The sequence below is a fragment of the Camelina sativa genome, chromosome 8 (genome assembly GCF_000633955.1).
Source record: "Camelina sativa cultivar DH55 chromosome 8, Cs, whole genome shotgun sequence".
Lineage (NCBI taxonomy): Eukaryota > Viridiplantae > Streptophyta > Magnoliopsida > Brassicales > Brassicaceae > Camelina > Camelina sativa.
This window is the reverse complement of record NC_025692.1, coordinates 1,220,445-1,231,031: the sequence shown is the minus strand read 5'-3', so window position 1 is coordinate 1,231,031 and position 10,587 is coordinate 1,220,445. Positions and strand designations below refer to the sequence as shown.

Genomic DNA, 10,587 nt, shown 5'->3' with positions numbered 1-10,587 from the left:
TCTCTCAGGGATTTGGTGTTGAAGATTCAGATGCTGAGTCTCCTAGAGACATCCATTGTTCAGTCGAGAGTACAGGCTTTCCCACTAGAGTGAAAAGTCAAATCGAAGAGCCTATTAAAGATATAGAAATTTCCAGCGTATCACCTACTGAAAATTGTTATCAATCAGGTAGAGATGCTATGCCCTCAGTTACTCCTAGTACTCCTCTCACTGCTCCTAGATACACAACATCAGCTGAGAAACCTGCAAATAAATCTACTGGCTTATCACCAGTTAGTGCGAAGCGTTCTTCATCCTGGGGAAGAGGCAACGTAAGTTTTCCATTGTCTTGCATGAAAAGTCGTAATTCTATTGTCATAGTGTCTGCAGCTGACTTGCCACAGATGCATTTATAAAGTATTTATGAGATTCTAAATGTAACATATTAGCTGTCCTTACAACTCTTTTATCACCACTAGACGAAGTTAGTTCTTCTCTTTCATTGTCTGGTCATGATCCATATTTCCTTTCAATATTGTCAGTGTCATGTTTATTGGTGCTATAGCCAAGATGAGCTGTTACGACTTGCATAATCCTAGAAGAACGCTAACCATCAACATCTTAGGAAGTTAAGATGTTATTAGAAGTCCCATCTGAATCTAAGGTCATATCTCAATATTCTTTCTTTGTTTACTGTGTGCAGGGAAAAAAAACACCTGCTAAAGGATCATTTGATTCCTCAGGAAATGACGAGTAAGATACTCAATCCTGAATGCATACATTGCATCTTTTTAATTCGTAATTTCAAGGTCTAAAGGTTTAAAAAAACATTCTATTCCCAAAGTCCATATGACATATATGTATATTTAAATAGGTCAAAAGGGTCTTGACTGTTGCAACATTCTACATTTCTACTTCGCTTTTTAAATTAAGAATAAATGTTCTCTTTGTTCTTATGAGCTTGACGTATTCTGACGCCAAATACTTTTGCTGCTTGTAGGCTTCTTATACAGAGGCTCGAGCTCATGAAAGATGAACTGCGGCAACGAATTGCTAAGGAGGTACTTTTTCTGGTAGTAGAAGTATTAATATGCTGATAACATAATGTTGTTGTATTGATTGATTAGATCACTGCAGGCTAAAGGAAATGCGGCTCTACAAGCTAGCTTGGAGAGAAGGAAGCAGGCTTTGCACGAACGTCGGTTGGCACTTGAACAAGATGTATATAGACTTTTTCTCTTGAGAAAATTTGTTTTTATCTTTAAAATTTTAAGGGAAAATAAACTTCTGTTTTGCTGACCATGCTTGCCATGGAATTATCAGGTGGAAAGATTACAAGAACAACTGCAAGCTGAGAGAGACCTACGATCCGCTCTTGAAGTTGGTCTAAGCATATCTTGTGGACAATTTAGCTCACAAGCTGCGGACTCCAAAGTCAGTATACACTTTAGTTTGAGAAAGCAGTTTTTATGTTACCTGTTGTTATATATCTCTTGCTTTCCTTAGTTCTAACATCACAATAAATGCGAAGACAAGGGCTGAACTGGAGGAGATAGCTCTTGCTGAAGCTGATGTCGCGAGATTGAAGCAGAAAGTGGCTGAATTACATCATCAGCTTAATCAGCAGCGACAGCATCACTTAAGTTCACTCCCAGATGCTCAAAGCCATCACCAGTTTCTCCATAATCACAACACTCAACTGTGAGTTTATTATACTCTGTGCCTGGTTTTAGCTATAATGTAAACTCGCTGAGAGAAATAACACACTATTTTTCACAATTTCGCAGGAACTCCTTTCAGCAGGACTTTGATTCCATTCTTGCTTTCGTAAATCAGGAGAGAAACCAGAGAACGGTACAATCTTATTATATAACCGAGGAGTCTCATTAACCATCGACTCCTTTATCATTCACCATTACATAACCAATAATCACATTAGTAATATTCACTTGCATTGAATCATATATAGGATGAGACTGGCCTAAGAGCAGAGTGGAGGAACGGTAGAGGAAACAATAGACAAGTACCAGGGTCACCGAGCTTAAATGCAGCATCCTTAGGCATCCCAATGGAAGAGTTTTCTCCGGTTAGTGTAAAAAATCAATCTCAAGATATTCAGAATTCAATTTGTATAAGAAGTTACGATTATATATGGTCTTGTAATATGTAGGTGATGGATTACACAAGACATCATCATCATCATCAGCCACCAGCAGCATCTGCAGCTCTGATGGAGCTAACCACTCGGCTAGATTTCTTCAAGGAAAGACGTTCACAACTGATGGAACAGATTCAGAATCTTGACCTCAACTACGGTTCCTCTTCCTCTTCTCTACAGCGATCCTCATCTCCACCGTGGAATTAGTAGTCTCTTTTGAGAAAGCTTTTGTCCAAAAATATATATATTAGGAAAAAATGTAAAAAAAAAAAAAAAAAAAAAAAAAAAAAAAAAAAAAAAAAAAAAAAAAANTAAAACCGGTTTATCAAACCGACCATATTTACCCCACAAGATTGATGAGAAAATTGTTTGCTCTTATTTACCCAAGTAAAAATTTATTATTTTATTTTCTTTGGCCGAGATAAAAAAATGAAAATTTATAAAATAAAATAACAAAAAGATTCTGTAAGTTAGTTAGTGCTAAAATGAGTCACATAATTATCTCTTTTTAATTATTCCAAAAGAATTATTCTTCAAGGGAACGCGCTTTACGATTCTCTATATATATACGACGGCAGAAGAAGAGCTTACGAATTCTCAGATCATCCGGAAAAGAAAAAAAGCAAAAACGGAAAATGGCGGAACAACAAGGAGGAGGAGCAATCGTCGGTGGAACTCGCGATGTTGATCTAAATGCTAACGATCTTCAAGTCGAGAGTCTCGCTCGTTTCGCTGTCGATGAGCACAACAAAAACGAGGTATCCGATTCCCCCACCGATCTATCTATCTATGTGCGAAGTTTATCTCATTGCAAATCGCTGTTTTTTTTCTCCGTCCGATCTCTAGGTTGAATCGGTCATATTCCTAATTAAAAATTGTATTTCGAATTGTTATTTTTTTAGTTTGAGAATTTCTTTTAGGGATCAGTTTCATTTTGTGCGAATTTTGAGGCATCAGATAAGATTTAAACAAATCAATCGGTCTTATGTGTTATGCAGAACGTGACATTGGAGTACAAGAGACTCCTTGGTGCAAAGACACAGGTTGTGGCTGGAACAATGCACCATCTCACTGTAGAGGTGGCTGATGGTGAGACCAAGAAGGTCTATGAAGCCAAGGTTTTGGAGAAAGCCTGGGAGAATCTCAAGCAGTTGGAGAGTTTCAACCACCTTCACGATGTTTAATTCCTGACCCCTTTCTGTGTGATCTCAAACCACGTGATAAGAGTTCCGGTTTAACTTCTTTAAAATAAGTGAATGTGAATCCCAGTCTTATGTGTTTGAACTTGTATCGTCTGTATCCCTTGGCTTTCGTTTCTGTATTGCTATTACCAAACTCTCACTTTCTATATCTATTTCCCATGGTTTTACAAATGATTATAATTCCCATGAGTACCTCCATGACATTACACTAAATCCATTACATCTTTTGGTATCAGCCAAACGAGACCACAACAAATCTTGAACCATGTATCAGCAAAACGCCAGCTCTTAGAGAGTAGTTGAATATTCAAAGTATGGCTTGTTTAATGCCTAAGGATAGAGTAATGGGAGTAATATACTATCTTGAATGAGACTATGAGAATTGAGAGCAACTACGACACATGGGATGACTTTTCTCAACTTTTTCTGTAAGCAATCATGGGCCTCACCCATCAATTTTGTGTCATAACCGACTCAACACAACCCACATGTCTTTCAGACAAGTATATTAAAGAGGTTCAAAATAAATCTTCTTCTGTACTGCAGCTTTTAACGACAAACCCAAAGAACTAAAATAAATTTTGCAAAGATGCAAAGCATGCTCTTTCTTTGTGTGTTTATATACAGTAACACATCAGCGAAGTGTTTTGATGAACACAATGCGAAATTATTCTTATGAAACTGTTTGATTGATTTCCTCTGGTATCTGTTCTTATTTAGCTGTCGCTGGATTTGTTTGTTAGGCTCAACAGTACTCCGGTGCTGAGAGAAAGTGCCACAACACCAAGTGATGCCTCCGTTGATACGTGGAAGCCTGCAAGGAGGAAAAAATGTTGAGAGACCTTAGGTTTTTTGGGTAGTTGTATGGTTTTGTTCAAGCAGAAAATGCGGATGAAGAGATGATAATATGTAATACCGAAGAATTCAAGGATCATCTTGAATCCTATGAAGCCAAGAACAACTGCTATTGATGGCTGCCAAAGGCAAAGACAAGATTAGATACAAATCATACTACATAGTCCCTGTGTATGTAATGAGCATTACTAGCAGTCTTATTATGTATTTAATGCTTAATCAGTTCGAGTATGAAACAAAGAAACTGGATAATAGATACCTGCAAGTATTCCAGATCTTCCATTCCTTCGGAAATCAGTGTATAGAGAGACCTTAGTCCTATAGTAAATTCAAACAGCAGAGGTTAAAAACAAAAATCTTCATCTTCAAAGCTCCACGAGTTTTTGAAAGAGACATGCAAGAAGTTAACAAGATCAAGTATAGGAAACAAATACCTAGAATTGCAAAGAGATTAGAGGTCAAGACAATAAAAGGATCCCTAGTGACTCCAAAAACAGCTGGTATCGAGTCAACCTTAGAGAATGAACAACCAGTATCAGTGCTTTGATTCATTTTTAAAGATACAAAAACAGATTCACAAAATGGTGACAAGAAGATACCGCAAATGCTATGTCACTGAGCTCGATCACTGCTACTGTAAGTAGCAATGGTGTGGCCTGCCCGAAATATTTTTGAAATACATTAGAACCCAGTCAAAAGACACAATGATGAATATTTTGAGTAAGACTTAACAGTAAGTTGTACATAAACCTTGAACAGGAAATATTTTCTTGTCATATACTTACTTTCAAAATGCCATCCTGCTTTGTGAAAAACCGATTTCCATCGTAACTAGCTGCAAGCAGTTATGAACAAAAGAAAGGAGGAAAAAAAATCAGCTATGGAAGCATGCTAAACAGTATTAGCACAGAAAAATTTGACGCCTAACTACTCATAATCAAGCCAAATGAACTTTGAAGGTGACAAACAAAAGCAACTAGGAGGAACACGAAGAAAGTGACCGGGTATATTACATGTGACAGGAATAAATCTCTGGCATGTCTTTACAATGAAGTTGTCGGATAGATCTGTATCATCTTCTTCACTTGCAAATAACTGTATTAACACATTGGGAGCAATAAAAAATAAACGACAGAGTACCTCTATATTCCATAACAATAGTTGAGTGTAATTATAGATATAAATGCTAAGACTAGAGAGGACAAAGGCACCTTGAAAGATGAATACAAGAGTACGGCAGCAAGCAGTAGGTTGACTGCTTCAAATTTCTGAAAGATTAGTGTATAGAATTCAGAATTAAATAGGCGGCAAAACGAAATAAAATAAACAAATAAATTCACTAACAAACATTCTGATCCAAAGATAAAAATCACCTGAAGAGTTGCTGTTCCTAGTATTATTAGCGCGAAGCGGAAGACAACTGCACCAGCTACACCGTAGGTAAGTACCCGATTCTATAGAAAGGGCCACATAATCAGAATACTCCTACACTCAAGAACTAAATACCTGTGCAGATAGTTTGGTACCTGATACATGAGTGGCACTTTGAAGTACTTGAAAACAAGAACAAAAACAAACAAGTTGTCCACTGACAAGCTTTGCTCCAGTAAATAACTGCAAGAGTTGAAAACAGTTAAGATATAAAATCCCTTTTAGAGAGTCAAACAAACTTATAATAGATCATATATATTAAGCTCTAAATACCCAGCGAAAAACTCTGAGGCCTTGCCAACACCTTCCTTCAAACCAATTCCGATTCCAAATGCTACCGCAGTGCCTACCTATTGAAAGAAATGTGACATCATCAAGTTTCACTTTAGATGTCAAAACGTAGTATAATTAATAGGAGATGCAAGAGGAATACTAACACACAAGGCAACAGTCTTGAAGGAAGTTTTATAAGTTTCTTCTTGTTGATAATCTTTCATGCCTCCACTATCTACTGATGAGGTGCTTGTAATCTCATCGCTTTTATGTGATAGAAGATCTCTGCTACTCTCCTTCTCTGTACTAACATGCCACAAACAAAATTATTGTCACAAGACAAAGCCTCTTCCTTTTTTATCTACTACGTTTCATTAGAGTTTCACTAGCAAAAGTAAGATCATAATATGAAAATATCACTAGTGGATAAGAAAATGTAGAATACAAAAAAGAACAAATTTTTTTGGAGAAGAAGCAAAATCGCCTGAAGAAGAAACATCATCTTCTTGATCGACATCTCTGGAGCAAGAAATAGGAGGAAGATAAGAGAGACGACGATTAGCAGCTGAAACAATCGTAACCCAAAAGCACATTAGAGAGATGAATCCAGTCCATTCACAACAGAGAGATATGAAATATGCAGAGAAGAAGGAGACCTGAGACGAGAGATGGGTTTATTAGAAGAGAGAAACGAGACTGAGTCCAACGACGAGCTCTGAAATCCGGAGAAACCACCGGAATGGTAAGAAAGATTCGATCCGATTTCGCCGGAGCGAGGAGGATTCCGTGGTGGTGGATAACTGAAGCTAAGCTCCTCATCTGCGTTTTGCGTCAAATCCTGAAAACTTACTGCGCGAGTGACCACCACTATCATTAATCCCCCGAAGACATCACAAACGTTGTATTGTTTTTTTTTTTTATTATGTCGGACGGGTTTGACCCGACTCGACCCGGTCCGAATTAAAGCAAGGATTGATTAGGCATGGGCGTTTGGATATCGGATTCGATTCGGTTCGGATTTTTCGGATTTTGAATTTTTTAGATATTGACTTTAACATCCATTCGGATATTTATAAAATTCGGTTCGGTTTCGGTTCAGATAATTTGGATTTCGGATCGGTTTGGATATGATTGTCTAAACCAAAAGTTATTGGACAATGTTTTATTCAATACTTTTTAATATTATTGTACCCAAATAACCATACTAATGGAGTATTAAAACAAAAAAACAAAAAGAGAAAAATTAAGCAAATGACAATGTTCTCATAGAACCATACAAATACATAAAAGAAATGAGGCGACACAAATACATAAAAGAAATGAGGCGACAATATGTTAAGGGGAGGTATTGGTTTAGGATTTATAAAAAATTTTAATGACTTTAAAAGTTAGGTAAAATATGTTGTTATTCAATCAAGACTTTTAAAAGCTCTTTAAAAATTTGGTGTTATTGGTTGTTGATTTGTAAAAAGTTATCTAAAATCTTGATAAATCTAGTGTTATTGGATTAAGAGTTTTATAAAGTCATTAAAAGTTTTATGTTATTCAAGTAAAACAAAAGAATCTTGGATTGTTAATGAATTCAAATTTTATGTTATTGGTTTAGGATTTTATATCATTTCCTTCATAACAAAGGTCATGAAAACTCTTTCATCAAATAGAAAGATTTTACAAGATTAGAAAAAACAAATCATCAAGATTTTAAAAAACTTCCTAAACAATCTCTTACAATCCTTCATTTTTAACTTTCAATTTTCTATGATTCTAAAAATCAGCAAAAACATAAAGTCATTAAAATTCTTTCTAAATCCTAAACCAATACTTCCCAAAACACTTTCGAGTGTGGAAGACTATTTTCGATATTGAGGTTTCTTAAAAACTCACCACGTTCAACAAGACTTTATTTCTCAGTAAAGGGCATTTAATTTTTATGCTTTTCATGTAGTTCTAGATTGTATACTTTTTTCTGATTAAATAAACAGAAAAAAGCCCAATTATTAATTGTTTGTTGAATCTTGTACAAACGTTATTAGTTGTTCACAAAAAGTAATCGACATCCTAATCCTAAAACTACGATACTTCTGTCCGAGTCCTAACCATGTAAATTATCTCTAATGTTTTTTCTAATGTTTAATTATTCAGTTTTTTTTTTGTGACAGCTGAAATCAAACAAAGACAACCGGAAAAAATAAATAAATAAAAACAAAGACAACCGGAATATTGATCGTGAAATTAGAAGAAAAAAACAACTGAAAAAAAAATCTGTAAAAAAGAAATCAATGGCTCAGATTTATTTTAAAAATTTTAATGCCAAGACTTTGGTTTGGTTTTTGCAACTCTTTTTCGGTTTGTTTGTTAAAAAAATCAAATAATAAAGTAAAAATAATAAAAAATAATTAGCTTTTTTTTTTTTTTTGGTTGTTGTTAAACTTAAAACCAAACCCTAATTTTTTCAATAGAGTAATTTTCGATTTGGGGATTCGAAACGCCGTGTTAATTCTTTTTTTTTTTTTTTGGGTATTATTATTTCATATAATCGCACTCCTCTCGTTCCTCATCCTCATCGCCTTAGCTCTCACCACCCTTCTTCTTCTTCTTCTTCCGGATCTCGCTTCTCCGTCAACGACTCCGATCAACCAGGTTTTCTTTCTCTCTCTCCCCCGTCGCATCACTGATCTATACTTCGATTTTGTATTCTTCTCTATCAAATCGCGCATTTCCTTCGCGCCTTTTAGGTCTTCTTGATTCGTTTCAGTTTCGTCCCTTTCGCTGCTTATACGAGACTTTTTTGGTTTTGTTTCTGGATTCGATTCGACTGCTAAGCTTTTTCTTTGTCGCCGTGAATTTTGCGTTTTGACCTTGTTCGATTCAGAAATGTATCTCCCGAGATTGTTGTCGCGTGTTTGATTTCTGATTCGTTCTTGTTCCGGATCCATACGTTTGCGACCTCAACGATGTAGTTATAATAGTCGTCTCTTTTGAAATCTCTGTTTCTTTGAATTTTCATTGAGGAATCTCTAGCTTTGACATTACAGCTCAGAAATGACCATTGATGATTGTTAAATAAAGCTCTGTATTGACTTATCTCTCATTTTGATGGGAACTGTAGGATAAATTTGTTTTTGAGAAGATGTCTAGCGCATCCAAGACTAAATCCAGAGACAAGAAGGTTATGAACGATTCACAGAAGACACCAAGTAAAGCCTCAGGATCCATGGGTGCGAGTAATGGTGTTGTGGTTGGTGCTTACAATCCTCTTTTGGGGACATTTCAAACCATTGACTCGCTTTCAGCAACTGGTTCCTCGTCGCTTCACAATAATGGCCGGTTCAGAAACATTGATGAGTCGGATTCAACTGGAGCCGACTGTGATTCTGTCTCTAATAATGGTAGCTGGTCAGGTGACTCGGAAGATCACAAAGAGAAAGTACCCAGTACTGCTGCAAAGCAAGAAATCGTCCCTGGAGCTGACAATGAAAAGCGAGAAAAGATGCGACTGAAAAATGAAAGAAAGCACCAACGGCAAAAGGAAAAGCGAGCTCAGGAGTTGCACGAGCGATGCTGTCAGTATCTGATGTCGAGAAAATTTGAAGTCCATACTCAGAAGATAATGGCAATGGGTATTGCTCAGGAGCGAGCAACTTATGCTCTTATGTTAAATGAAGGGAAAATAGAGGAGTCTGTTAATTGGCTGCTTGATGATGGTGGGTCAAAAGTAGAAGATAAGAAACTAGATCCTACCTCTGGGAATTTAAAGCTTGACATATCACAAGAGTTGGGTAGAATCTTAGAGTTGGAAACAAAATATAAGTTCACCAAGCAGGATGTAGAAAGAGCTGTGGTTACAGCAGAGGGGGACATTGAGAAAGCGGAAGAAGCATTAAGAAGACAGAAGCAAGACCAATCTACTGCGTCTAGAAAAGCAGATGATATTAGTGATAATACTTCTGTTAACAATAGCAAAGTCCCATCTGTGCACACAAGTCAGAATACAGTAGCCCAGTTGCAACCTAACTCAGGTATGTATCCTACAGGTGGGGAAGAAGCCCTTGACAGAAAGAATCTTGGTTACTCCAGAGGATCCAGCTACATTAGTGAAGAATCCGAAAACCAGAGTGTAAATTCGTTGGAAAGAATTCACATGAAGTTGCAGTGGATGAAACTGCAACAAAATAATGCCCTGGAAGAGAAGAAACGCATGTCATCATATCAACAGACGCCACTGCCACGGCAAACAGAAGAAACACAGTATGTGGCGGCCCTAGGTGATCAATTTAAGAGACTTCAGCAGCAAGATATGAGGGAACCAGTTATGATGATGCAGCAGCAGCAACAACGCTCTCAGTCCGCTAATACAAATGTCCTACCTGTCTCTTCCATGAATGCATCCTTTACCGGAGCAGCAGCAGCAGCAGGCAGCGGTTGGTACCCCGCAAATAGATCTGAGCCGGCTCAATCTAACGGATACTTGCCCTCAAGAACTCTACCTCCTAATGATCTGAACTCAAACCTGATGTACCAGCAGCTTCAGTATCAACAATATCAAGGCCAAGTGAACAACAATAGTCACAGAATGGCAGGGGCTTCTGCACCGCTTGCTGTGGCTCCAGCTGCTTCTCTTGGGCTCTTCTCAGGGTTTGGATCAAGGTCTTCTTCGGGCCTGGACTGGAACGCAGATGGGTCACTGGG

The 10,587-nt window shown here is 37.2% G+C and overlaps 4 protein-coding genes across 7 annotated transcripts in view; 3 read left to right on the top strand and 1 right to left on the bottom strand.

Moving 5' to 3' along the window:
* The window catches only part of LOC104705483 (rho GTPase-activating protein 6), a 7,505-nt gene extending 5,092 nt beyond the window's left edge, over positions 1–2,413 (top strand). For 2 of the 3 annotated variants that reach the window (XM_019228240.1, XM_019228239.1), the window contains exons 15-23: positions 102–311; positions 683–732; positions 980–1,040; positions 1,117–1,200; positions 1,303–1,413; positions 1,511–1,680; positions 1,767–1,833; positions 1,949–2,065; positions 2,150–2,412. In XM_019228240.1, the coding sequence (XP_019083785.1) occupies positions 102–311; positions 683–732; positions 980–1,040; positions 1,117–1,200; positions 1,303–1,413; positions 1,511–1,680; positions 1,767–1,833; positions 1,949–2,065; positions 2,150–2,344 (1,065 nt within the window). In that variant the 3' untranslated portion in view covers positions 2,345–2,412. Of the gene's footprint in view, positions 1–8; positions 312–682; positions 733–979; positions 1,041–1,116; positions 1,201–1,302; positions 1,414–1,510; positions 1,681–1,766; positions 1,834–1,948; positions 2,066–2,149 lie in introns of all 3 variants that reach the window. The other variant, XM_010421496.2, reaches the window with a different exon arrangement.
* LOC104705482 (cysteine proteinase inhibitor 1-like) lies at positions 2,698–3,528 on the top strand. The gene is made up of 2 exons (XM_010421495.2): positions 2,698–2,895; positions 3,136–3,528. Exons 1-2 carry the CDS (start codon positions 2,773–2,775, stop codon positions 3,319–3,321), a joined length of 309 nt encoding a protein of 102 aa, XP_010419797.1. The 5' UTR covers positions 2,698–2,772; the 3' UTR covers positions 3,322–3,528.
* LOC104705481 (thylakoid membrane protein TERC, chloroplastic) lies at positions 3,829–6,793 on the bottom strand. The gene is made up of 14 exons (XM_010421493.2): positions 6,555–6,793; positions 6,383–6,463; positions 6,063–6,199; positions 5,899–5,975; positions 5,721–5,808; positions 5,568–5,648; positions 5,406–5,462; positions 5,208–5,289; positions 4,980–5,029; positions 4,794–4,850; positions 4,629–4,707; positions 4,454–4,512; positions 4,256–4,313; positions 3,829–4,153 (listed from the first exon to the last, which is right to left on the bottom strand). Exons 1-14 carry the CDS (start codon positions 6,715–6,717, stop codon positions 4,056–4,058), a joined length of 1,167 nt encoding a protein of 388 aa, XP_010419795.1. The 5' UTR covers positions 6,718–6,793; the 3' UTR covers positions 3,829–4,055.
* The window catches only part of LOC104709100, a 4,690-nt gene continuing 2,512 nt past the window's right edge, over positions 8,410–10,587 (top strand). The window contains exons 1-2 of one of the 2 annotated variants that reach the window (XM_019228238.1): positions 8,410–8,538; positions 9,008–10,554. In XM_019228238.1, coding sequence (XP_019083783.1) covers positions 9,029–10,554 — 1,526 coding nt within the window. In that variant the 5' untranslated portion in view covers positions 8,410–8,538; positions 9,008–9,028. Of the gene's footprint in view, positions 8,539–9,007; positions 10,575–10,587 lie in introns of both variants that reach the window. The other variant, XM_019228237.1, reaches the window with a different exon arrangement.